At 45.9% G+C, this 27,553-nt stretch overlaps 3 protein-coding genes across 3 annotated transcripts; 1 reads left to right on the top strand and 2 right to left on the bottom strand.

Moving 5' to 3' along the window:
- Positions 1 to 73: 73 nt before the first annotated feature.
- On the bottom strand, positions 74 to 11,886 carry LOC6585148 (mucin-19). Its single transcript, XM_002010751.4, has 6 exons — positions 11,496 to 11,886; positions 10,812 to 11,429; positions 9,456 to 10,749; positions 1,481 to 6,631; positions 380 to 631; positions 74 to 305 (listed from the first exon to the last, which is right to left on the bottom strand). Exons 1-6 carry the CDS (start codon positions 11,499 to 11,501, stop codon positions 109 to 111), a joined length of 7,518 nt encoding a protein of 2,505 aa, XP_002010787.2. The 5' UTR covers positions 11,502 to 11,886; the 3' UTR covers positions 74 to 108.
- LOC6585149 (sulfite oxidase, mitochondrial) lies at positions 7,132 to 9,374 on the top strand. Its single transcript, XM_002010752.4, has 2 exons — positions 7,132 to 8,396; positions 8,462 to 9,374. The coding sequence occupies exons 1-2, from the start codon at positions 7,484 to 7,486 to the stop codon at positions 9,268 to 9,270; spliced, it is 1,722 nt and encodes a 573-aa protein (XP_002010788.1). The 5' UTR covers positions 7,132 to 7,483; the 3' UTR covers positions 9,271 to 9,374.
- A 2,546-nt stretch (positions 11,887 to 14,432) lies between the features above and the next one.
- Positions 14,433 to 15,908, bottom strand: LOC6585147. Its single transcript, XM_002010750.4, has 3 exons — positions 15,231 to 15,908; positions 14,743 to 15,135; positions 14,433 to 14,662 (listed from the first exon to the last, which is right to left on the bottom strand). Exons 1-2 carry the CDS (start codon positions 15,826 to 15,828, stop codon positions 14,774 to 14,776), a joined length of 960 nt encoding a protein of 319 aa, XP_002010786.1. The 5' UTR covers positions 15,829 to 15,908; the 3' UTR covers positions 14,433 to 14,662; positions 14,743 to 14,773.
- Between the last annotated feature and the right edge of the window lie 11,645 nt (positions 15,909 to 27,553).

The raw sequence follows: 27,553 nt of genomic DNA, 5'->3' as shown, positions 1-27,553 counted from the left end.
ATACAAATATACAATTGTTTTGGATTTATATACGTGTCTACATATTGTATATACATATGCATCTATATGTATATGTATGTGTATTGCATTTGGGATTGCATTTACGTTTTACGCACAGATTTTGCTCTGCTGCTGGCTCTGCAGCTGCTGCTGCTGCTGCTTCTTCTCGCGCTCACGACGACGCAGCTTCTTGCGACGCCGATCAATGACGGCCAGCTCGCCCTTGATGCTGTTGTAGGCCTTGCGCAGATCCTGAATCTGTTTGCGCAGTATCGATATGCACTGCTCGGCGCTGAGTGAGGGATCTGCAGAGGATTGATAGAATTATTTAGATTACATGTTCACAAATTTAATTTTGAATCCTTCCCAATTCACTTACCCAATTCCACCAGGAAGTTGTAGGGACATGGTCTTACGCCCGATGTATTGGTTACTGTTTGTGCCGACTGTTGTTGTTGTTGTTGTTGCTGCGGCAGTTGTTGTTGCTGCTGCTGCTGTTGCTGTTGATGGTGCTCCTGCTGCTGCTGCTGCTGCAGCTGTTGCTGTTGCCCCTGCGGCAACAGTTGATGGCGTGCACTATGGCGCTGTGTGGTGACTACATTCTCGGAAGTATCATCCGTATCGGAGCCAGCTAGAGTTGAGAATAAGTTTATTAATATGGATTATTGGTATTCGGGCTAGTTTTCCTGGGCAGACAACAAGAACTTGGAGCACGACAGAAAGAGAGAGAGTGAGCGAGGCAGAGAGAGAGAGAGAAGCAAAGAGTTCTCTCTTTCTCCAACTTCCGCGGATTGCAACTGCTAGCTACCATTCAATTTCAATGGAGCTTTGGCAATGTGTTACTCCTAAGCTCCTTTTCAACACTGTTTTCGTAATCGCAACTATTTACCAATGAACGCTTGAGATAAAATTTTCATTGTGCTGCACAGTTTTCAACCCATAAATTATTCTCATTACATTTTCTATGTCATGAAGCTCAATACTCCTCAATCGTTTTCCAACACTGTTTTCGCCTTGGAGAAACTATAATGAAAGTCTATCTAATTTCATATTTCATTAAGATTCTAATGCAAATTTGTCATAACATATTCCCCTATTATTCGCTGTCCATGAACCTTAATACTCTTAAGCCGTTTCCCAGCACTGTTTTCGTAATGGAGCAAGTTAACGGAACCTTACATAAATACCATCAATTCGTATTTCATAAAGATTTTACTGTCAATTTAACATACAAATTGATTCCCATTTTCCTTTTCCATTACTTTTCCTTTTCCAATACTATTTTGGTCATGGATAACTTTGATCGGAACTCTTTTTCTTTACCTAGCAAGAGTATATCAATACTATATAAATGGATTCTACTATAAGCTGATCATAAATGTGAATCCGCTTTTATTCTGTGGATCATGAGCCACAACACGCTTTAGTCGTTTTGCAACACTGTTCTTGCTACTACGCCACAGCACTTCGAGATACTTGCCTGTCGTTGCAGCTGTTTTGCGCATGTTGTTGATCTGCTGCCTGCGGCGCTTGCCCAGGAAGTGACAGACAGCGGATTGGACATTCGATTCGTTCGCCTTGGCGCGTCGCTTGCGTCGGCTGCTGAGCGCGCTGTTGCTCTCGAGCTCGGTGTGCTTCTTGCTGCTGCCGGTCTCCTCGCTGCTGTCGTCCTGGCTGGCCGGCGACTCTGGCGAGCTGTTGGGCGACACCGAGGCAGCCGGCGCCGATTGCCCAGCCAGTGCCGCTTGGTTGGCACGCGGCGACGGTGTGTCCGGCGGCAGAGGCGCGATGCCCGGTATGGTTAGCGTGGAGCTGACGGCGGATGAGCTTGTGACAGCGGCGCCACCAGTGCCTGGTGCCAGGCCAAGTGTGTTGCCCGTCGGCTCGTCTTTGCTGCTGTAGTTGGGTGCCGGACTGCCCGGTATGGTCTCCTCGCAGAGCAGATTGATGGCCGCCTCCGTGTGGGAGGCCTCGCTGATCAGCGGACTGCCCGCTGCGGGTGAGACGTGCATGGGCAGCTCCTTGGCCTGTTGGTACAGTGCGAATGGGCGTGGCAGCGGTGACGGCGACGCCTTGGCCTCCACGGCCAATGATTGTGCCTGTGAGTGGGATTGTGCTTGAGCCTGAGTCTGTGCCTGTGCCTGAGCCTGAGCCTGAGCCTCCGGCAACGGTGGACTCGCCTGGGCCGTGTACGGTTTCAGCAGCAAACCGCCCTCGTCGGTGGCGGGCAGCAATTGCTTGGGCGTTTGCTTCACTTCCGGCTTGGGTGAGGCGGGACTGGCGCTGCCCGGACTGTGACGCAGTGCCACAACCACAGAGACTGGAATCTCGGGCACCACAACTGGCACTCCAGGTGCAGACATCACAGGTGGCAATGCTGTATGCGTTGCAGCTGCTCCAGCTGCTGCTGCTGCTCCAGTTGCTCCAGCTCCTGCTGCTGTTGTAGTTGTTCCAGTTGGTGTTGGTGACGTTGTTGGTGGTACTGTGGCTTGCTCCTTGTTGAGGAAGACATTCATGGACATCGGCACACCCATCATGTAGACGGGCTTCAATGCAATGGGTGCCTGGACGCCCGTCAGCGGTTTGCTGCCCGCAGCAGCCAGCTCCAGCTTGACCGGCGCACTGCCCATTAGGCCGCCCACTCCCTCGGACATGGGACTCTTCAGTTCGGTAGCCGTGTTCGGCTCCTCGGCAATGACGTCCTCAATGACCAGACGCTGCTCGGAATCGGTGCTATCCATTGACTCATCCGAGAAGCTGGCAGTGCCCACTGCTGCTGTCACCGGCGGTGTTCCAGCTAGAGATGAGCCCAACGACTGGCCAGCCACTGGCGTCTTGCGCTGTATGGCGCACTCGAGCTTCTGTATGGTCTCGCTCAGCTCGTTATTCTTCGCCGGCAGCGATGCATCCAGAATGGACTTCGTTTCGGGACTGTTGCTGCTGCTCGTCCGATGGTACAGCTCGCTCAGCACCGAGGGCAGGCCACTGCCGGTCTGCACCTTGAGCGGCTCACTCAGCAGACTCAATGTGTCCAGCTTTAGGGTCGAGCTGATGCTATTGGGTTCCACTTTGAGACTGCTCGGATGCGGAAGCGGTTGAAGTGACTGTTGCTGTTGCTGCTGTTCGTCTCTGTCCGTGGTGCTTTCCGTTTGGATCTTGGTTTTGCTCTGCTCCACCTCCTCCTTCTTTTGGCTGATGGCCTTGAGCACCTTGTCGGCAATGGAGGTGGGCTTCTGCTCGTACTTGACCGCATCCAGATCGAATGAACCAGCCCCAGATCCCGCTAGCAAGATCTTTACGTTCTCCAGCTTCTCCAGTTTGTTGTCCTTGTTCGATTCGCCGGAGCTGTAGCCGCTGCCCTCGTTCGAGGTGCTCAGCTCAAAGACGTTGCGCGTCTCCATGAATGGACTGCCCACAATCTGTTGTTGTTGTTGTGTTGTCTTCGCCACGCCCACCGCTTGGGGTGGAGTGCTCAGCTTGGGGGAGACGGGCACAGCAATGACTGGTGTGAAGGCAGCAGAAACTGATCCTGATCCTGATCCAGATGCAGCTCCAGCTCCAGCTCCAGCTCCAGCTGCAGGTGCTCCGGTTGCTGCTGGCGGCGTTGCTGGCAGCTGCAGTGCATCAGGGAGCGGCTGCAGTGCAACATTGAGCGCCCTTGTTGTCTCCTGCACCGTCTGGGCGAGCTCCTCGTTGAGGGCCACGATATTCAAATTGAAGCTGGGCGATCTGCGCAGCACATCGAAGGGCGTGGCATGCGGATGCCCAGGCGTTAGCTGTGCGCCGGCAGCAACTGTTCCACCTGCTGCTGCATTGCATCCAGCAGCATTGCCTGCCTGTGCCTTGCTGCCAGCTCCAGACGCCGACGCCGCGGACGACTTGACACTGTTGGGACTGGCTGCTGGCGAGGATTGCGCAGCTGCGGTTGCCTGTTGCTGCTGCTGCTGCTGCTCCACTTTGATTAGCTTAGGCTTCTCCAAGGCCGTCAGGCTGGCCTCCTTGAGCGGCGAGCCGCGTTTCTTGGCCTTGCTCGGCGTGCTGGTCGCAGCAGTTGCTCCTGCCGCTGTTGCTCCACCAGCTGCTGCTGTACTTACGGCATAGCCACGCGTCGCTGGCTCGTGGCCCACATGTGGCAGCTGATGCTCGATGCTCCGCGGCATGGGGATCATCTTGAGCGCCTGCTTCCGTGCCGCGGCGCTGACAATAACCGGCGCCGATGCCGGCGGCGTGGTGCTGCTGCTGCTGCTGCTGCTCGCAATGACCGAGGTGCCACAGGCCATGGGCGAGATGCGCTTCTCGAACTCGAAGGGTTCGGTGTCCTTGAACTCGTACACGTCCGAGGAGAGTCGCTTGATGCCGCTGGTCAGGTTGCTGTTGTTGATGCCGGCAGCACCGCCAGCACCGCCAGCAGCACCACCACCACCGACGTTGCTGTATTTGGACTCCTTGCCCGTGCCAGCTGCGGCTGTGGCTGCAGCGGCCGCTGTTGTTGTGGTGGTGGTGGTGGTGCCGCTGCTTATCTCCAGCTTGCTCATGTCCGGCAAAGAGCGCGTGGCCGACGAGCTGCTCAGGCTGGCGGACGTGGCAGCCGAATTGTTGCTGCTCGAGCAGAACGAGCTGGAGGATGAACTGGATGAGGAGGGCGAACAGGCAGCCGGCAGTTCCACCTTCAATGTGGCCGTCTCCTTGTGCTGCACCGGCTCGGCAAACTTTTTGCCACGCTCCAAGCCAATGGAGCCACCTGCCTGCAGTTTCTTCAGCAGCTCTAGCTTTTGGCCAGGCGACATTGTTGCTCCTGTTCCTGCTGCTGCAGTTGCTGTTGACGCTGTTGTCGTTTCGGTTTTCTCCGTCTTCTTGATCATTGTCAGCGGCTTCTCCACGATCACCGAGGTGCATTTGGCTGTTCCACCAACGCCGCCGCTGCTGCTGTTGCTGCTGCTGCTGCTGTTGGCGCCAAAGCGTGCTGGAGCTATTATTGATGTTGTTGTCGTTGGCTTGATATCGGCGCCGCTATGGAATGGCTTTGCCTGCTCCTCCTTGGGCTCCGCTTTGAATGGCTTGCGATCCTCGCCAGTGAGAGTCTCGTGCTTGATGTGCGGCTTCTCCGACTCCTTCTTAATGGGCGTATCGCCAGCATGCTGCTGATCTGCAGTGGAGCCGCTTGGAGCTGCTGTTGCTGCAGCACCTTTGCGCTTATCGCTGGTTGTCGATTGCTGCTGCTGCTGCTGCTTGCGATAGGGCAACTTCTCAGAGGACTGCGAGTCCTCGTCCATGTAGGAATCCGTCTCGGATGACTGCTCTGTGGAGCTGCCCGTCTTGGGCTCCTGCTTGGCCTGCACATCGCTCGGCTCGCTCTTGATGGCCTCTTTGCGCTCCAGCAGCTGCGGCTGAAAGCCCTTCAGCTCCGATCGTATCTCGCTGAGATCGTAGTCACGCCCCTTGCCCGCTCCACCGCTGCTCATGGCACGATTGCCAGCGCGCGGTCGCTGAATGGCTGTCGCCTGCTGTTGTTGTTGTTGTTGCTGCTGTGCCGCCTGCGACTGTTGCTTGCCGGATGACGATGGCGTTGGCTGCTGCTGTTGCTCCTCGTCATCGTCGTCGTCGCTGTCATCGCTGCCGGTGGTGCGTCGTATGGGCGCCACCTTCTTGCCACTGGCTGTCGCTGCCTTGGCCTTGCTCTGTTGCTGTTGCTGCTGGGCATCCTTGGCATTGAGCCGCTTGGGACGACGCACTGGCTCATCGGAATCCGTGTCACTGTCGCTGCCCATGGAGGCATCCGAGACATTGGCCGAGATGGATGCCGAGGCAGAGATGCGACGGCCCTGATTGTTGCTGCTGCTGCTGCTCATGGGCAGCGTGCGTGTGGGTCGCTTGTGCTTCAGCTGCGCCAGCGACTGCGAGGCAGCCGGCGATTTGGTGCGACTCGAGTTCGAGGCCACCGACGAGGGTGTTGTGGAACGCGGCGGCATTGAGTCGCTACGTCCGCGTCCACGTTTGCCGCCCGACTGGGTGCTGAGTGCCGCCGACGATGTTGGTGTTTTGGTCAAGCCCTGGAGCAGCGAGGCACTCGGTCCCGTGCCCGGTCCAGGTGGTTGTTGCTGTTGCTCCGCTTTGCTGGAGCCATCTTTTGGAGGCAACGAGGCGTTGGGGCCACTGTTGCCGTTATTATTGTTGCTGCTGTTGCTAGCTGTGCTGGTTGCTTGGGCGGGTGCACCGCCACTGTTGGCACTGCTGGTGCTGATGGTGCGCGTCTTCTGTTTCGAGCCCTTGGTTAGATTCTCGGCAATGCGCTCGCGCGGCACCCACTCGTCGTAGCGATTGTTCCAGCCGGTGTAGTGCACCAGGTACATGGGCACGCCGCGCTGCACACTGATCTCGATGACCTTCGCCTCGTAGGTGCTGCCATGGGAGCTGGGTGATTTCTTCTCGTGATAATTGACCTTCAATTTGTCGCCGATCCCGACCACAAAATCACCTGTATCAATTTTCTCAACGGTTATTTCGTCCTTTTTGCGCTTGCCGCGCTTCTCGTCGCCTTTTTCCACCTGTTTGCGTTGTTGATGTTTCTCCTTTTTCGTTGATGCGCCTGTGCTTGTTGCTGTACTGGCTGCAGTTGTTGCTGTTCCGGTCGCTGCATGGGTTAGAGAGAGACAAATGCACATGAATAACTGCTGCTCATGTTCGTGTGTGTATGTACATGTACAAAAGCAAACTGTTAGTTACTATTAGGGATATTCCATTAAATGTAAGAGTTCACTCATTTATTGCCAAAGGGAATACCCGTATTAGTATTTTTGTTCTACTTTAAACGACGTCATTCGCGTTAGCATTGCCAATTTAGCTGCATTCACGACAGATCTAGCCTTTTTAAAGCTCAAGTCACTGCCTTATCGAGCAGTTGTCAGATATTCATACTGTTTTACAAATGATCTGCTATTGTCAATTCATAAATAATAATGATAAGTGAATACAATTATGCGCCAATATGTTTGCCTTGCTTTGTTGCAATTTTTAGCTTATTTTGGCTGCTCGATAGTTTCACAACATTATATAGCTCTAACTGATATTAGATATTTCGATAGCGCGACACGAGCTATCGATAGTACGCCCATAACAATATAAAGCTAACTAACAGGTGTGTGTGTGTCTGCGTGTGTATGAGTGCGTACATACGTGCCGGCGCAACTAGAGTACAAACAAAAAATCCGAAAACCGAAAAGGAAAGCTCAAAACAGACCCCCAATAAAGAAGAGATTAACGAAAGAGAACAAAGATTAAATCGGATTCACATTGATCTTATCAATAGTTCAAGCATTGCGACAATTTGGGGGCCAACGCCACAAGCTTAACAAACACAAAATAAAAAGCAAACAAAGCGTTTCACTCTAGTCGTGCGTTCCAGATAATGTGACAATTGGCGCTGCGACAAAGCTTTAAACGGACTTGGTTGCTCAGCAGTGGCTGATTATATAATATACACATCATGCGTTTACGTCTCCTGACCACGGCCAGCAAACAGCTGAGTCTGGGAAATCGGCAACGTCATCGTCTGCTGGCGACAAGCGCATCTGGACAGCATCAGCAGGAGCACCAGGAGTACCAGCCAGGAGGCAGTCGAGCGCTTTATGCTGCTGCTGCAGTGGGCGGTATTGGTGCCGGCTATTGGCTGTTCCATGAGCTGGACAAGAAGCGCCGCCAGCCAGTGGAATTGGCGCAACCTCAAAAGGCAACGTCATCTCCAGTCGCATTGGACGTGGAAGAGGCGGCACGACTCTGGCATAAGACGAAACGTACGGATCTGCCCACGTACAGTACGGAGGATGTGCTGAAGCATGATAAGCCAGACACTGGCATTTGGGTTACCTATGGAATAGGCGTTTACGATGTCACCGAATTCGCGCCCAATCATCCCGGTGGAGATAAAATAATGATGGCCGCTGGCAACGCCATCGATCCCTTCTGGGCCATCTACCAGCAGCACAATACATTGGATGTGCTCGAGCTGTTGGAGAGCTTTCGCATTGGCAATCTGTACAAAGTGGAAGCCATAGAAAACGATGAGCTGGGCTCACCCTGGGCACAGGAGCCGAAACGCCACGAGTTGCTCAAGCCGGCCAGCAAGCGGCCGTTCAATGCGGAGCCGCCAATCAGCATGCTGGGCGAGCACTTCTACACGCCCAACGAGCTGTTCTATGTGCGGAATCATTTGCCCGTGCCATGCATCAGTGCCGAGGATTATGAGCTCGAGCTGGAGGTGGAAGCGGGCGCTGGCAAGTCGAGCAAATGCACTTTCAATCTGGACGAGATTAAGAAGCTGCCCAAGCACACGGTCACGGCGGCCATCATGTGCGGCGGCAATCGTCGCTCCGAAATGACGCGCATCAAGCCCGTCAAAGGTGAACCTCCGTGTGGCCTAGCCCACCCTGACCTGATCGGATCTAATCTAATCTCTGCTTTGCAGGCCTCTCCTGGGGTGCTGGAGCCGTGGGCAATGCCAAATGGGCGGGCGCCCGCCTCTGCGATGTGCTGCGTGCTCAGGGCGTGGAGCCCGATGAGCACTTGCAGGTTATATTCGAGGGCGCTGACCTGGATCCGACGGCACATCCCTATGGGGCTTCGATACCACTGTCCAAGGCACTAGATCCGCGTGGCGATGTGGTGCTGGCCTACGAAATGAACGGACAGCCGCTGACGCGAGACCATGGCTATCCCATTAGGGTCATCGTGCCCGGCACTGTGGGTGCGCGCAATGTCAAGTGGTTGACCCGCATCGTTGTGGCCGATCACGAGTCCGATTCCCACTGGCAGCAGAACGACTATAAGGGCTTCAGCCCCAGCACCGATTGGGACACCGTGGACTTTGGCAAGGCACAGGCCATACAAGCGATGCCAGTAACCTCGGCCATCTGCTCGCCCATGCCCGAGGAACGGGTCAAGGTGGACAAGGGTCACATCACCGTCTATGGCTATGCCTGGAGCGGTGGCGGTCGACGCATTGAGCGCGTGGACTTGACAAACGACGGTGGCAAAACGTGGCATGTCGCCAAACTGGAGCAGGAGAATGAGCCCGATGGACGCCACTACGGCTGGTCGCTGTGGTCCATTCGTTTGCCCGTAACCGATGAGCAGCAGAAGCAATCGGAACTTGAGATTTGGGCCAAGGCCGTGGACTCCGCCTACAATGTGCAGCCGGAGAGCTTCGAGAACATATGGAATCTACGTGGCGTGCTCGCCAATGCCTACCACAAGGTGAAAGTGAAGCTAATCTAGGACTGTCGGAAATTGAATTGCTTTTCCGTTTTTTTTTTTTTGTTCCCCACTAAAGAAAGCCAATTAAAGGTCAATTTCTATATGCGGAAGACTCATCCAACTCACTTAAGCTTCTATTAACTATCTCAGAGTTTTATGAACAACCCCAACATCAGTTGGGGATTAAGAGGATCTGTTGCACTTACCCGTTGTAGGCGATGCATCGCGACTGCGCTGGGTCTCCGAGGTGGCCTTGCTGGATGCATTGCTGCCGCCAGCGCTGGGCTCCTTGTCCATGCTGTTGCGCGTCGATACGGACGAGGCCTTGATCTTAGCCAGCGGCATATCCGCCTCAGCCTCGGCCTTGATACTGGCAGCAGCTGCTGTTGTTGCTGCTGTGGACGAAGCAGCTGATGTTGCAGCTGCTGCTGCTGCTGCTGCTCCTCCTCCTCCTGCTCCGGCTGATGTTGATGCTGCTCCAGCTGCAGCTGTCGCTGCGCTGTTCACATTGCTTGTATTGAGCGCTGCTGTTGCGACTGGGCCAATGCTCGATACGGACGATGATTTCTCCTCGTATTTCTCCACCAGACTCTTGACCTTGCCGCTGTTGGCAGCGGATGCTTTGCGTTGTTTTTTGACCGGCTCCACAGCCACGCTGGACTCGCTGGTGTTCTCCGATTCCTCAGTGGCCGACTGCGAGGCCGTTGAGGCGGCGCGTACGGGCGTTGCAGTTGCTGCACTGCCGCCACTACTACCAGTTGCTGCTGTGGCGGCAGTGGAGGAGGCGCCACTGGCGGCCACTGTGGTCTGATTGGGCATCGCCAGTTTGCTAATGGTTTCTATTTTCGTGGTCTCCACCGGCTTGGGTGAGGCCACCGAATTGGCACGCACCAGACTGCGCCCCTTGCTGCGATTCGAGGCACGAGAGGTCATCAGCATGGAGCAGCCGAGCTTGCGATGAAAGTCCCCATAGGGCTGAAGAAATTTCTTATAGGCCTGCTTCACCAGATTCATGACGCTGAGCGTGCAGGGCGTGAAGCCCAGCCGCACGGCAATTACTTTCCATTGGTTTTTGGCGGTGACGCGATTGTAGCCGCCACGCTTCTGCACCGCCCGGAACAAACGGTACAGATCCACGTCGCGACTCTGTATCGATGGCACCTTGTTCAATGGTGTGCCCCGATCGTCCATATACTTGTACAGTTGGGCAACAAAGCGATCCTTCTCCTCATGTGGCTCGTCGTCCGACGAGTCCGAATCGATTTCGCCCTCATCGTCGCTTGTCAGATTGGATAGGCCGAACAGCGAGTCGCGATCCCAGTGGGCTGGTAATTTGCTGCTTTCGAGGAATTCGAAAGCTGCCTTCACAGCGGGCACGTCCTGTTTGCTGGCCATTTCAAGTGTGAATTCGTTCGCTTCCTTCTTGGGCACTGTGTAGTAGCGGCCATCTTTGAAGGAACGCACCAGATACTCGTCCTTGACGCGTATCCGCACAGTAGCCTATTGATTGTAATTGATTCGATTAAGATTGTAATTGGAAATTGAATTAGGCTTTGACTTACCTGTTTGCTGACCTGCGCTGTGGGCGCCACGACGAGGGCGGGAAACCATTTCTCTTTGTCCTTCTTCTTGGACTCGGTCTCCACGCACACCACTTTGCCAATATGCTCCTCCTTCTCGTTGACCACTTCCTTTGCATCGCTTTCGTCATCATCGTCGGAGCTGCCATCGTTCAATTGGCCACGACGACGACCCCGACGACCGCCCACAACCGGGTTGCCGAAGTGTTCGGGATGTGTCAGCGGCAGCTGATCCAATGTTTCACTCTCATTGAAATGCCTGCCACTCTTCAGACAGAGCGCAGTGCGACGCAACGTTGTGATGTCGCCATCGTCAAAGACGACTGTATATTGAGAACAATCCTGGATTTTAGTTATGGTCGCCTCCACATTCTCCTTGCGATCCGGATGACGGACTTCGACAACGGCGCCGACGCGCAGCTGTCCAGGTGGCGCCTTAATGGCATCGTCCGATACAATGCCCGAGCCGAGACCCTGTTTGTAGGCGACCTTCACTTTGATGTTACGAACCACTTTACTGACTTTGGCCTCGCAGAAGGCTCCCTTGTACTTGGCGCTCACCTCGGTGCCCACGGGCAGCGATGGCGGATCGTCCACTTGCTGCAACATACGCATTGTTGAAATCTATCCAAATCCATTGAAAATTATCAAATGCTTAACACTCACCTGCATATTTTGTAAATACCGTTCGTAATTCGTGTAATCCGAAACTAACGCCACTTTTATACAGTATTAATGGTGGCTGTACATTTTAACTAGGTGTTTATGTTGTTGAGCTGCTATCAATTCCCTTCAAAGTCCACCACCTCCTCCACCTACTTTTTGGTGAACTATTTTTCGCACGCCTTGCCGCGTTGTTCTTCTATTTGTTATAATTTCTCTTTTCTTGGTATATGTTCACTGCTACACGATTTGTATATAATGCATGTTGTGTCCAAGTGTGAATTCGATGTTTTTACAGCTTGCAAATTATTTTGGCGCAAGTTTAGGTAAAATTTTCATTCTCTCTTTTGCGTTGTTTAGCGTCTTAGCCAAATTTTAGAGATGTACAAATGTACATGGACTTTCCGATTAGTCAATATACTGTTTTAAGCAATCGATTCGCCGTAGCAGCCCTGCGCTAACGATATACAAATGTGGCCACCAATTGCCCACTACACGCTGTAATACGGCAACGCTAATGAGTGGCAACGCTATATCATATTTGTTCTGTAAGGCCGCGCATGTATTTGAATTTACGCTTAAATATGTGCATGCGCGGCCTTAAATGCAAAATGCGTGTAGTATTATAGTATAGTATAGCATAGTATAAGAATTATTGTTTACATGCTTGAGATACATTTAATTTGTATGTGGTCTGACTTTTGTTGTCTGTGGAGAGAAATACGTAAATCAAAATATGTATTATGTACATAAACATGGGTATATGCATGCTTTAACTTATGCAACTTAACAAATTGCATAGCAGATGAAAAGTAAATTTATTTAACAGATAATTTGCTATTTTGTACGTTGCAAAGTGCACAACTAAATACGCAACTAAGTTTGCCGTAACTGTTCAATTAGCCGCTTTTTCACGCGTACTAATTGAACTTCTAGTGAAATCGGCGAAACCAATTATACATACATATGTACATATGTGTGTACGTACGGGGAAGTGAAAGAATGAGGTAGAGAGAGACACAGAATAAGCAAAGCAATGAATGTTGAGCGAGGAGTCAATTTTTGGTGTCTCTTGTTATTTTTAGCAAGATTTGAGCTTACATAGTTTTGCATGCATACATGCATTGTTGCGTGTGTGTGTGTGTGCGTGTGCGTGTGAATGTGACACGAATTGGAATCACATAGCAATTAGCTAATGTTTTTTATGCTATTTTTGCTGTTGTCGCATGTTTTGGCTAAAACTTTGCGTGCGCAGCTAAAACATTGAAGTTATGATTATACAGGAACGATATGCAAATCGACAGTGGCTATTAAAATGGAAAAATATCGCTTTACTTGATTGGAAAAGCAAGCATGATTGCACAAAGAAGAGACAAACTAACCTAAAGCTATAGCATTTAATTGATAATGAATATGTTTCTTTAAACTATAACACTGCAAATTGGCAGCAGATATATGCACATACATACATATATATGTTTGTATGTATTGTATGCATATTCCAGGATTAATTGACTTCTGCGCTCGATGCTCATTGCACCCAATGTGGTGGATTATTAATTTTGCCCATCTCCATTAAAACGATATTATCTGTAGCTTGAGCGCATTCGTTCTCTATTGTATTTTACTTATCTGAATGACTTTTACAATACGTCTGCCAGCCATGGCAGCCATTCAAGCCAACCAGCCCAGCCGCCCACATAGCACGCGCCATCAACCAAGGGACCGCCCGCAGTCCGTTTGCTGCGTGCGCACAAACAAAGGCCAATAATTTCTGCTGCTGCTTTTCAATTATCACTTGCAAAAAAAATGAAAGAAAAGCATGCAAAAGAAATAAAACAGAACGAAAGGCAAATAAAAAGTGTAAATGGCTCAGGCATAGAAGCGTTAAAGTAAAACCAGTTTCCTTACACCAACCCAGCCCCTAAGGCAACCAAAGAGTAAGTAATTAGTGTGCATTCCAGTGCTTGGAATGGTGCGTGCCTTTGCATGTGTGCGTGTGTGTGTGTGTGTGTGTGTCTGTGTGTGCGCTCAACATTTACTTTTCCACTTCGTTTGCGACAATCAAATGTAACAAAAGCAAAAATAAGTAACTGCAACGGCCTGGAGCAGAAGGAGCAGGCAGCACAGGAAACGTCTACCGTTGCACCTGTGCAGCATCTCGCTCTGACAGGCGCGCACACACCCACACACTCGCACACCATCTCCCTCCCTCTCTCTCTCTGAGTCTGTCTCCATCTGTCACTCTCTTGGCATTTCAGTTTGCAGCATCATCGTCATGAAACGTGACATTGAATACAATACGTCAAGGCAGGCACTCAGCACTGCCACTGAGACTGAGACTGTGGGCGAGCCTCAAACGTCCTCTGCCCAACCATGCTAATCTCTCTGTAATTAAGACTGTCACTCAGTCCAGGCAGCTCTCCACTCTTATCGTACGCGATGGGCCCGGCCCAAAGTGTCAATACGAAATGGCTTTAATTTGCAGGTGCTTGTGCTCCCATTTGCCAGCCGGACGGCCTCACCGGCTCACGGCCAATGCCTCTCTATCAACGAATGGGCGACTGGCCAGCGCCAATTTGCGCTTTTACTAATCCTTTCAGCTATTCAACTTCAACTTGATAGTAAATATTAAGAGCTCAGATGTAGTATATACGGCTAAATGTGTAATAATTGAAATAAATAAATGAAAAGAAATACACAGTACGCAAATAAAATTTAGGCACAACAATCTCACAACTAAATTCTATAAGTTAAAAAAAAAAAAAAAAAAAAAAAGCGAAATCAACATAATAGTGGATATAATATATTTCAATGGATATTTTCTTTCTTTCCTTCTTTTCAGTAACTTATTTCAATACAAAATAGATTAAAGTACATTTCAAAAAAAGTTTCTTTAAACTACAAAAAAAAAAAAAAAAAAAAAAAAAAAAACGCCTAAATTTACATTCATATTTAGTTCGTCTTTCATCAATAGCGAGGCATACTCCTTAAAATATTTTAAAATTAAATTTTTGTCGAGGTAGTCGCTTTACAGTTATAGTTTTTGATTTAAAATTCTTTTCTGCTAAAAAAAAAAAAAAAAATAACAAAAAAAAAAAATAATAATAACCAGCTTCTTCTTCGTGATTATGTTTCATTATACATAAGCATATATGCATGATCTACCTCTGAAACGAAAAATATGAACAATAATAAATTATGTAATAATACTGCAAATTAATAATAATTTATGTATGTATTTTCTTACCGTCTCAGTTAATTCTTTTATTCATAAGATCTTATTGCTCGGCATCGCTAGCACTCGATAGTCTGGTTCGTTTGGCCGGCGGAGATTGATGTTCATCAGTGGAAGCGGATGATTCAACAGGATCATTCTCATCATTGGTCCCATCGATGTCGTTCTGTTCCGTATCAATCACGTTTACATTCTCATCATTCTCATTATAATCATTAGCAATCTCGGCCTTTTCGTCATTTTCATCATTTTCGTCATTTTCGTTAATCTCTTGAGTGCCAACTTCGTTGACATCTACATTTACATATTCAACGTCATGAACATCTTCATTGACAATTATAACCTCAACACGCTGCGGCATTGTATTTAGTCCGTTTGATGTCTGGGCCTCGCAATTCTCTGTAGCTGTGGAATACCAATACCAGCATTGTTCGTCATTTCCATACCCATGCCACATCATGTTCACCCGCTCCCCGTTGCCATCATATCCCCCCACTTACCTGGCGTTGGATACAATTCTTCAATGATTACGCCTGGGCGTTCATTGTCGCTGCTCAGCTCATACACGGTATCCACTTGCGAATCTGCTTTGTTCTCATCGGTCTCGGTCGATCTATTGTCAGCTTCTGGCGCACTTTGAGTGTGGTTGCTGTCCATGCTGTCCTCGGAACTATCAAGCATGTAGCTATCGGATAAGGTCCTATATGTAGCAACGCTATCGGCGCTATCCTCATCGCCATCATAGAACCAGCTATCTGCATGTAGTCCGCCTGGCGGCATATTGCGATAGGACACATAGCTAGCCGGTTGCTGTATGCTCAGCGCATATCCCAAGATGCTCAGATGGCCATTGCCGACTGCATAGAAGTATACACGATCGCCGTCGCTAAAGTTAAGATCCAGTGACGCTTGAGGCGTCGCAGTGCTCAGAGTCGCAACGGTAAACTTCTGGTTGTGCACTTTCAAAAACAACTTCCCACTGGCGCCAGAAGCCAGGGCAACGTTGGAAATATGCAGCGAACCGGTTACATGTTGGGTATATTTACGATATGGCTTAATGTTAACTCCAAAAAAAAACATTGAGCTTTCGTCTTCCATCTTGGAATATAATGAATCAAAATTTTCAAAAATTTTCTTTAATTGAAAATGTACGTTTCGCACACGTCGAGAACACGAACTGAATGATCTAAATTTGATTTATCGACTCACATCGAAACTAGGCAAGGCCAGAGTTGATGTTGAAATTACAATTTATCGAAGTAAATTGCTCTAGAAGCTGCTAAGCTTAGTGGCAGCTCTAGCACATTACGTCTGGCAATCCTCGGCTCGGCCGCCATATTTTTACAATTTTCATTTTGCATTGTCTTCGCCTTCAATATTGTCAGCCCAATCAAAGGCTGGTTGATGCGCACTACGCTTTCCAATTGGACACCAATTGGGAAAAGCGCAATGAGCTTGCGTGCGCTCTGCCATTAATTACACAGGCCGGCAGATTGCGCAACTGCTGGAAGTGTCATGAGCTTCAGATGTGTTGCGATCACATTAAGTTCTTTTCACTCTATTAATACATATGCTATATTATAATCAACTCTTATGTATATATGTGTGCCTGTTTGTTTGTTTGTGTGTTTTATTTATGCATTTGCTCGCCTCAAAAATCCCATTTAGCTCGCCCTGGGAGCTGTGTGGGTTGTGTGCATAAATTTTCAGCTTGTTTTTAAATTTATATGCATTTAAATGCGTGAAGTCTCCACAATCCCCTGCTCTCCCTCTCTGCTGTGTGTGTGTATTTATATATCCAAAGTTTGTTAGAGTGGCTATTACATTCATCAAAGTCTTCTTATGGCTTTGCAGCAGTCGAAACAAAAGGCACTTTTGTTTTATCGCTGTCGAAGTCGGCGTCGTCCAACTCTTTGCCCAACTGATGTAATAAACTGCCTCGCCTGGCACCGCCCTGGCACTTTACTTGAGGTAGTACCAGCCAGCCAGCCAGCCAGCCAGCCAGTCAGCATCTTAGCTATTTATAAGTACATCTGTCCAACTGCAGTTGCAACCGTTGCAGTTGCAACTACAACCGAATCGGGGTACTTAATGCTGCTGCTTGGAATCTTCATTAGCACTTGAGAGCGTGCGCGCGCGCTGCTCAACTTAAGCAGAGAAATTAATGCATGATGTACTCGATGCTGTTGTGGCTTGTTATTAGGATACCCTGTAAAGGCTTCTCTGCAGCCAGATCTATGCTACGCCAAGTGTGTTTTAGACATAATTAAGAGATATTATCACAGATAAAAAGAGGGATTGAGGGCTTACATTTTGCTTACATAACTTTTTCTTGGCATACTCGCTTAGCAAGTCAAATGAGCATATTGGCCAATAAATAATAAATAATGAATAATAGAAAATTCATTATAAATAATAAATATTAATATTGATATTAAACATTAATAATAAATAAAAATAATAAAATATAAATACTAAATACAAAATAATAAATATATATATTTGTATTTATTATTTTTCATAAAAATATATATTTTTATTTATTATTTTTAATAAAAATATATATTTTTTTTTTATTTTTAATAAAAATATGTATTTTTATTAATTTAGTATTTATTTTTATTATTTTTATTTATTATTGATTTTTTATATTAAATTATATTATTATAAAAATTTTCTTAAATTAATCTACGATATCTAGAATAAAAAGAAATATTCTTTATATAAAATTTAGCAATCTATTTTTGAATTGTTCAGTTATTTATTTTGTGGATAGGTTTTTTTTTTTTTTTAATATTTTGCATACAAATCAATAGGGTATCTAGAAGTTGAGCAAGATATTTAAAATTAACGTATTTAATTATTTATAAATAAAATTTAAAGCATGTACCCCTGTTGATTTATATTGAAGTTGAGTTTGGGTTAAGATTTTCTTTTCAAAGAATTTAAAATTATAATATTTTTTAGACAAAATTAAAAAAAAAAAAAAAAAAAAAATGTTGCATCTAAAAGTTAAGCATGCTTTTCTTATATAACATTTATGTTTTAAATTTTGTACAAATAAAATTGAACAAATTATTCATTAAAATCTACAGGGTATTTTTTGATAAAGCAAGTTTTAGTTGTGTTTTTTATTGTTGTTGTCGTTAATTTTGTGGCCTTTCTTGTTGCCGTAGCTGTAGCTGTAGCTGTTGCTGTTACTGTTGGTGGTGCTGGTGGTGTTGATGGTGGTGCTGCTGTGTGGTTATTGCTAGCAATGTGTCTGGGTCTTTGAGGGCCATTGACACGGAATGCTGTTGGAGCTGCCTGGCTTACGCACTGGCCAGCGTTGCGCCTGGCATCTGCCAAGCCATAAACTCGGTACCCATAGCAACTGAAATTATCCATAAACGAATGCAAAAGCAGCAACTCGATGGAGATGCGTAGCATCAAGCCATGTGCAACCAGAAGGCATCCAGCACTCGGGCATTCTTCGGTAGTTCGCTCGGGTCACTGAGACGAAGAGAAGCTCTGATGAATGAGGAGATCTATATATGGGCATGATCTATGATTTATTAATGATGTTGATATTACTTTGTTTTTGTACGGAGTATTTTAATATCGCGAGCATGTTGATAATGAGAAGTCGAGCAACGGGCTCTTATAATAGGCAGAAGGAGGCGTGGTTAACTTTATGAAGTTATCTATAGAGTTTTGATAAAGATGGCACGTAAGTTAATCTAGTATAATCTGACCGTGCGTCTCTCATATCTTTCGTTCGTCCGCCCATTCGTCCGGCCGTACAATTTTTTGTCCCTGTCCTTCCGTTCGTCCGTCCGTCCTTTCGTCTGTGCGAAACTCTTGACGCGTTCTCAGTAAATTAGAGCAGCTTAAAGGGTATTCCCAGGTGAGCAGCTAATATACCCGCTTGCACATTGCGGACGAGTATATGCAAATTCAAGAGAAATGCTGCTTTCTGCCGAACAGAAGCTGATATCTATTTCGTCTATTGCGCCTGCTTCATTACCGATGAGTTGATTTGGTAAAGGAGCTAGCCCAAGGCTCGATCCCATTAGTGCTAGACTTGGCTATAAAGAGATGCAGCTTGCAGCTTGCATGTTGCACGTTGCATGCTGATTGACAGGGCAACTCATTAATAAGCCGCCGTTGCTGCTGGTGGTGCGGGTGCGGGTGGTGCTGTTGGTGCTGGTGGTGCTGCCGTGTGTCATAATCGCGACAGAGCAGAAGTCGAGCTGGATAACCAGGCGGCAGCTAAGCCAGCCCGCTCGACCGCAGCCACGCACGTCCATTCGCATTGTGAGATTTATGGTTTGTTCAAGTTCTTGTGGCCTCTGTGTCAGACAGTGCTCGTCGGTTTGGGTGGAAATTGTTATATCTGGCGCTTCGCTCTCAATTCGGTTGGCTGTCAAAAACTGGCAGCGCACACACGCATCCACGCAGCCTGGCTGAAGGAGCGATTGCCACCTCAAGGATGGGCGCTGCTGGGTTTGACTTTTCTCTGTCTAATGATGGGAAATACGCCATGCGTAGCTCTGACAGCGGATGCGGTTGGGCCAGGGGCGCGCAGGGGAGGGGAGGCTAAGCAGCTTATTACTGCTGCGCGTTGCCAGGGCTACCGATCACAATCGTATTTAGCTAGTTTCCCCATGTTCCAAAAGCTAATTTGCTTCTATGCAAAGTGTGTGGCTGCATGAACGGGCACGTATTTCGATTCCTTTTCAAATCTATCCACACACACTCCATAGCAATAAACGCCTCCCCGCCCCAGAAGCTAGATGCCCTTTGCCGTTAGCTTTGGCTGTCAGCGCTTCGTTTGACACGTGAAATAGTTACAGAGGGTGGCGGGAGAGACAGAGAGAGAGAGAGAGAGAGAGAGAGGGGGGAGAGAGGGGCTCAGCGTGGAATATAACGAGAGAGATATAAGATAGAGATATAAGTGTGTAGAGACCAAGAGTGTGAGAGGGCAGAGGGACAGGGAGAGAGATAGAGAGAAAGAGAGAGAAAGTGAGACGGAGGAAGAGTTAGTAAGAAAGAGAAATATTTAGTGAAAGGGAGAAAGAAATAGATAGAGAAGGAGAGTGACAGAGAGAGACAGAGGTAATGAGAGAGAGAGAGAGAGAGAGAGAGAGAGAGAGAGAGAGAGAGAGAGGGAGAGAGATAGAGGTAGTGAGAGCAAGAGTAAAAGATAAATGATGCAGATAGAGAGTGAAAAAGAAAGTAAATGGAGCTAGATAGAGGGGAATGGAGAGAGAGAAAGAAGAGTGAGAGCTAGAGATACAAGAAAGAGAGAAAAAGCAAGAGAGAGAGAGAGAGGGAGTGAGATTAAAAAATAAGTAGATATACATGAATAAAGATAGGTAGATAGACAGATAATGGATAGATCTAGAGTGAGAGAGTGGTTAGAACAAGGGGAAAGGGAAACAGTGGAGGTAGAGAAAGAGATCAAAAGACTGCAATAGACAGGAGAGATACAATAAAGTAATGAAAGAATTGAATTGTATACTAAGTAAAATATAGAGAAAGGGAACCACGGAGGTGGAAATATGGAGAGAGAGAGAGAGAGAGAGAGAGAGAGAGAAAAAGAAAAGGTATATACTACGTATAAAAGGCAAGTATTTGAGATCTCCAACAAAGAAGTACTGAGAGCCCTATTATTCATAATTATCGTTCATAAATATCGCACAGAAATAGTATGTGCTAATAATATCTTCACTCGTCTATTAAGTCGACGACAATTGAGCCTGAAATAGCAGCGAGGAACTGTTGCTGCTGGGCTTTGTCATGCTCGGAATTCAAGGGGATCCTGAGAAATGCAGGGAAGTCGTCCATTTACATACTTTGGGCATTCAGCTCCTATACTACATTTTCTATTTTCTTGTTATTTCTGCTCGCATTCGCTTTGCATATTTCGCAGTTAATGGGAATGTGAGAATTGTTCTCAGAACTCTCAGAGCTTTGCTTATGCAATTCTCCGACAATTGGCTGGCATTTTCGCTATTCGAGCTAATTGCAATGCGTGCCGCATGACTTTCTGGCATGGCCGTTTATTTATGCTGCATGCAACAATTGAATATCGGAAAAGCACATAATAGAAAATTCTTGTAAATTATCACGCACTCGCCTTGCACATGGCCACTCGCCCGGCCATTGTTCTGGGCCACGTTTGCTGCCCACATTCAATTGTCAGTATTGTTTCGACTCCGGCTGAAATCAATTTGCTCTCCATGAGCATGCAAATTCTGTTACATATACGTATACATATACATACATATACATATGCGAAATTTAATTAACTTTGTGAGCAGCGAAAACGTTTTTGTACATTTCCAAACGAATATGAATTCATACACGGCGCGGCATCATTCTCTATGAACCACTTTGTTTCGCTCCATCTCCATAAACTGCAGCTCAAGCTAAGCCCGGCTGGAAGATACCCTGAGCACCATGAGCAAAGACGTAAGCTGAAGCTCGGGTTACGGCAGCTTCCGCAGACATCTGAGGCGCTTCGTGTGGCTGGTGTGAAAGAGCTGTGGGTGAAGGCGCTTAACACGTCTTATTCGGATGAGGAGGACAAGTGAAGAGTAGCAGAGTAGCACCATAGCACATCAGCAGATGGGATTAGCTGTTGAATAACTGTGTGTCTAGATAGTCTTCCAATTGGCAATCAAGTCAGGCCTTGAATAAAGCACGGAAATCGCAGCAAGGGCAGCAGCTATTAAAAATCTGAAAGATTCAAAAGTTTTTTATTCATTACAGAACGATACATACATACATATGTACATACATACATATGTACATACATACATTGACGAATTGAATTTTTGGCACAGCAAGCTTTTTAATATTTTTAGCGGTTTTTAAAGTCTTTTTAAACGTTCTTTTAATAAAACAAAACATTACCTAAATAGAATAGGTTATTTATTAAATTATAAAAACAACAAATATTGAGGAAAACTTCAACCTACATTTAAAAAAAATTAAATAACCAAACACAAGCCTCAATTTTTCTGAACAAAATTATTGGCACACTTAGTATTTTTTTTTTTTTTTTTTTTTTTTTTTTTTTTTAACAACTTGACCGATTGGGCAAAATTGTTTTGGCAATTTCACTATCTGTTATGCCCATTATTTAATAACGTTGTCAATTTGAATAATCCACCTTTTCGGCATTTGTATATATTATAATATTATTTAGTATTGTTTGCATATGATTAATTTATGCTATGCGATTATTTATTTCAATTAAACGCCATAAAATAATCGATTAGTCATTAGGCAATTAAATTGCCAAGGGAAGCAAAATAATCGATGATCGTGTGATTATGATATGATTAATCGTCCCATCACTACAAGTCACGAGCGAGCAGTCGGACGAATGGACCAGCGGACAAGCATGCAAACGGACGAATGGAAAGACGAACTAGCAGATGAATAGATGGCACAATTGACGGATGAATAGACGAACGGATAGACGCAGCATGAACGAACGGAAGGATGAAGGCGATGAACAGACAGACGAACAGTTGAAGGGACTGAAGAATAAATTCCTTTATTCTGCTAACAGGCAAATGGATGGATGAAGAGACGAACGGATGGATGGATGAACAGGCGATCGGACGGGCGCAGGGATGGATGAAACGATATGGCTAGATCATAGAATATACATACATATATGTATGTATATATTTAATGGACTCTCTTAGGCGTCCTTCATAAAGTTAGATACATTTTGACAAAATGATTATACCCTGACTTTTCATTTCGCGTAAGTTCAGCGTATGAAAACTTTTCATATTCACACTCCATATATATTACATATTTATATACATACATACATACATACATACAATATATTCATAACATCTATCAATCAATTTTCATTCATAGGAAATACAGCTTTGCTTTTTTGTTCCATCCAATAACCCGCATGGCGTTTGAGTTCATGTGGTGGGGCATATGCGTTTGTTGTCCGCTCTAATCTTGTCTGAGCCGGGGGTCAAGCTGTTTGGCCCGTGGCAACCGAATCAATTCGAAGCTACTAGAAATATAAACGAAATAGCAAGCGTTAAGCCAAAGGCGAGGTGGCCAGTGTCGGCAACGGCTCGAAGGAAGACTGGCAGGGCCAAGGGCCAAGGTGCAAGGGGCAAGGGGCAAGCGACAAGGGCCAGATGAAGCACGATGGTGCACAAAGGGAAACAGCAGGATACCGGAGGCAACAATGCCAACTGAGCTGTGCAACTGGAGGCAATTGTTGTCGCGCAATGGCAGTAAAGAGCTTGTTCTTTGCTCGCTCGCTTCATAAACTCGGGCACAAATTTCATGGGCCACGCCCAGCCTGCTCGACAGCCATTGGCTGCTGCCCACCTGTCCGAGCATTCAGCTGCTGCTGAAGCTCTTTGCTTGTTTGTTAAATTGAACAATTTATTTTACATCGTTTTTTCTCCTAGCTGCTTCTGCTGGTGGCAAGAATTTCCTGCTGGCTAAAAAGTAAAAGGACAGCATCAAGTGAGAGAAAAAGCTAAAGCCAGCAGCAGCAGCAGCAGCAGCAGCAGCGGCATCGGCAGCGGCAGCAGCAGCAGCAGCAGGAGCAAAATGCAAGAGTTTAGCATTTGTTTGCTGCTCTTTTGTTGTAGATGAATGCGCCACATTTCACTTGCATTTTATTTGCAAATACTTCTCAATGCTTTGGCCTTTTTATGCCCGCATCGTCGTGTGGCAGCAACACAGACCGTGTGACAGCTGTCGCTGTGGCACAGTTCAGACGACCCAAAGCGTTTCCATTCAAGCCATCAAAGTCACATAAAGAGCCATAGACCAGAGACCAGAGACCACCAACACCACCAGCACCACCACGCCCACCTCCATTCGAGCCGGCCAATTAAAAAGTTTTCAAAATTCAAAAACATCCACGGCCCACGTTCATACTGCAGGCAATTGCAGGCCAGTCTACCCTTGCTGGGATGAAGTATACTCTGAATGGGCGCTTCTATCTGGACTCTGTTAATTGACTGGGAACAAATGCTCTATGGGATTGCGTTGAGCTCAACTGAGGCTCACTGAGGCCCAGCTCGGAGTTCGCTCTCACTTTGTGATCGCACTCTTCCCTCTGTCGCTCTTTCACTTTATCATTCCTAGTCTCTTTCTCTTGTTTTTTCTCAATATTATTTCTCATTCGCCTTAGCCTTATACATATTTCGCTCTCCATAGCCTGAATCATATCACTTGGTTGTTCTTCTTACCTTTCTTCTTAATTATAGTTTTCTTACTCTTCTTCCACATCGTTTTCTTGTTACTTTTTCCGTATCGCTTTCTTTTTTAGTTCTTCCTTCTCTTCTTCTTCCTCAATTTGGTCCTAAATCCTCTCCCTCTTCTCATTCTTCTGAAATTTCCTAAGTTTCTTTACCTTCTTCTTCCTTTTCCAGCAGGCTGAAACTGCTCTTTCTTTTTCTCATGCTCTTCCCATTCTTTCTTCTCCTCAGCCTTCTCTTCCTCTTAAACTGCTCTTTCCCATCCCCTTCGTGTTTCTTTTCCAATTTCTTCTTCTCTTCAGCTTTTCCATTACTCTTCCATCCTTCTTTATCTAGTTTTCTTAATTTTTCTCTTCCACTTCATTCTTCCCTTCCCCTATCTCTTTTTATATTCTATATTCTCACTGCCTCATAAATACAGCCTGACTACCATCTCTTGCTCTCACTCTTCTTCTTTATCTCTTTTTCGCTGCCTCACACTCTAACATTCTCTCTCTGTCTCCCGCTCTCTCATCCTCTCATTCTCTGACCATCTTTCTCTTATTCAGTTTTTTATACCCTGAACCCATTGAAAATGGGAAATCAGGGTATAATGGTTTTGTGAAAAGTATGTAACAGGCAGAAGGAATCATCGCAGACCCCATAAAGTATATATATTCTTGATCAGGACGACGAGCTGAGTCGATATAGCCCTGTCCGTCTGTCCGTCCGTCCGTCCGTATGAGCAAAAGGATCTCAGAAGATATAAGAGCTAGAGAGCTGAAATTTGGCATGCATATTCGTGAATACCATAGGCAGTACGAGTTTGCTTTATTTTTTCGATAACTCGTCCGATAACTTTTTTATCAAGAATAATCGAAAAATCGACTTGGTTTTTTCAGCCTAATTTGGACACTTTTAAACCTGGAGACTTCAAATTTGCCTTGTATATAGAGTTAATGGACACAAAGATTTTGTAATTTACAAATTTTGGATACCACGCCCCCTTCGCCCCCAATTTGTAAAAAACGCATTTCAAATACTAGAGACTTGTGCTTTGGAATGTACACACATTTTAACCATATGATTACGCTCTAAAAGTTTCATTAAGATCGTGTGTCTACAAAAGAAATTATTTAACAAATAAATTCTCATAATATTGCCCACATTGCACTATGGGGAAAAATCCAAATTATCGGGTATTAATTAATAACTTAAAAACTAAGCCAGATTTTTTGATCCGGTTTTTGTATTATTAATATGTATACCATCAGAAATATATTTTAGAAAAATGGGCGTGTCACCGCCCACCCAAAAAAATTATTAAAATTTTGTATTAAAAATTTTTTTTTTTTTTTAAGAATTTTGCTTGTTCATACTTTAAAATAATAATTTTAATTGAAAACAATCGAACTTTCATAAAATCGAAATTAGTTTTCTTCAGTTTCGAGTTCCAAATCAGCCAGAAATATTGATCCGCTAAAAAAATTCGGGTTCTTCAACTGATTTAATTGTGCCTTCAACTTTACATAATACAATACGTACAACTTCATTAGACAGCGACCTTTATGCTTTCAAACTCTTTTCTAAAGATTTGCCGAAGAAATAATCTGATCAGATGTATCCATTGTTAAAAACCATCAGCGAAATTATGGATTCTGCTCTCATGCTCTCATGCATGATGAAATTAGTCTGATTTATAGACCTGGTTGGGCAAATCAGACGCTTCCTTACCAAAAAAGCCTACAGGATGAACAGTACTTTCCATAATCTGCCTCAAATGAACAATTATTTTTATAAACATTTGCTGTCATAGGCAGTCATTCATAGTTGTCAGCTAGTTTTTGTTCCTGCTGCATTTCTTCCATTTGTAATTTATATTTTGGCAATAAAAGCGGCTTTTGCTTTTTTAATATCATTTATAAGTTGAATCAATATTAGTCTTATTTAGTTTCAAAATCACAATTACTATTTCTTGGTTAGAGTTGCCTTTTTCATTGAGCCAAATATCACACAGGTCAGCTCATAGTCACCTGCTAAAAATTGATTTGCGCCGGTTGTGCGCAAAAGTGCACATTGAGACAAAGGCACTAAGATCCCAATTGATTACTCTATAACATGCAATTGGAATTACACTGGTGCGCCCTGGTGGCTGTTTTATATGTCTTTGCAAAGTTTAATTTTATTTACAAGAAATGAAATTTGACAACATTTGCTAATTATACAATAAATGATTAAAATAAGTTCAAACATCAATTGGTTTTTAAGCCAACGCATAGTAGAAGCCCTAAAAATTCATATCCTTTTTAAATTTCTCAAAAATAATGTCTGGTCATTGAATAACGATGATTTGAAAATCGGCTAACACAAATTGTAAGCTGAAGGCAAATGCTTTTCGAAGATAACAGCTGACTTTAACAGCTGTTAGGCTTAACAGTGGACTGTTATTCAACATTTTGGGTACAGTACCTTAAAGTTTGGAGTTTTATTAAGATGTTAACATAAAAAAATTATAAATTTTCATACTTCGCAAAAATGACTAAATACCCGAAAAACGGCAAAATTCCCCATAGTGCATTGCAGCGCAGCCTAAGCGCTGTCGCTGCTTACTGCGCAGCTAGCAGAGCGCGTGCTTATAAGTGCATGTGTATGTATGTGTGCATAAAAAAAGTCCAGAATGATTAGAATATCAGCTTGGAGGAGGGTTCAGGGTATCTCCTAGTCGAGCAGTCTCGACTGGAGCCTTCTTACTTGTTTTTTCTTAAAACTGATTCGCCATTCCCAAGGATATCGAGAAGGCGCCGTCGTGGTTAACCTTGCTGAAAGAGTATCGAAAATGTTTTGAAATTCTCCAATCAATTAGAGACAGTTATTATATTTTTTTATTGAGTATTTGATTGAAGTAAGCCGCTTGCTGCATTTCAGCGCACCAATTGTCCTTTTGAGGCAAGAACAAACCGCTTTCTTAGCGGACGCTTATGGCAATGAGCTGGTTAGGCCAAGCACACGCACACACACACACACACACACACAAAACACACACAGAGGACTAATTAAGAGTTTAATGGCGGTCATTAGGTGGCCGCATCAATTGTTGCAATAAAATTTATGGTCATAGGGATGGGGGAGGGGTGTCAGTGGGGGGCGGGGCTCGGGCTCGGGTGAAGAGGTGACTGCATGCATGCAATGGCCGTGTTGCAGTTCGTTTGGGCTTTTAACCCACTTTTGCAGGTGCTTTGCGTGTGTCACGCGTCACGCTAGCCTGCAACAAAATGAGCCATAAAATAAATCACTCATACGATCCGTTACACCAGCAGAGGGTGTGAGGGGATGGGTGTGAATGTAGATGTAGATGTGGAGAAAAGTTAACACTCTCTCGCATAGCCCGAAAGTCAATGGCAGTGCCAATTGTGCGCATTTAGATGGGCATATCTTATTTCAAATAGTTGTAATTGAAGGCGCTGCTATGTGGCAAATCCTTAAATATCCTGTGTCAATCCCGGCCGGGCACTCGCCACACCTCGCTTCGTCTCGCCTGCAGCTCAGCTCAGTTCAGTTCAGCTCAGCTCAGCTCAGCTCGACTTAGTTTAGCTCAG

Source organism: Drosophila mojavensis, unplaced genomic scaffold (genome assembly GCF_018153725.1).
Source record: "Drosophila mojavensis isolate 15081-1352.22 unplaced genomic scaffold, ASM1815372v1 contig_136, whole genome shotgun sequence".
Taxonomy (NCBI): Eukaryota; Metazoa; Arthropoda; class Insecta; order Diptera; family Drosophilidae; genus Drosophila; species Drosophila mojavensis.
The sequence above is the reverse complement of the archived record's forward strand: the minus strand, read 5'-3'. Positions and strand labels throughout refer to the sequence as shown.

Coding starts and splice junctions, on each gene's coding strand:
- LOC6585149 (XM_002010752.4), top strand. CDS start 7,484: ATGCGTTTACGTCTCCTGACCACGGCCAGCAAACAGCTGAGTCTGGGA. Junction 8,397..8,461: donor GCGCATCAAGCCCGTCAAAG/GTGAACCTCCGT, acceptor TCTGCTTTGCAG/GCCTCTCCTGGGGTGCTGGA.
- LOC6585148 (XM_002010751.4), bottom strand. Junction 632..1,480: donor CAAAACAGCTGCAACGACAG/GCAAGTATCTCG, acceptor TCTCAACTCTAG/CTGGCTCCGATACGGATGAT. Junction 306..379: donor CAACTTCCTGGTGGAATTGG/GTAAGTGAATTG, acceptor AATCCTCTGCAG/ATCCCTCACTCAGCGCCGAG.
- LOC6585147 (XM_002010750.4), bottom strand. CDS start 15,828: ATGGAAGACGAAAGCTCAATGTTTTTTTTTGGAGTTAACATTAAGCCA. Junction 15,136..15,230: donor AGAATTGTATCCAACGCCAG/GTAAGTGGGGGG, acceptor GGTATTCCACAG/CTACAGAGAATTGCGAGGCC.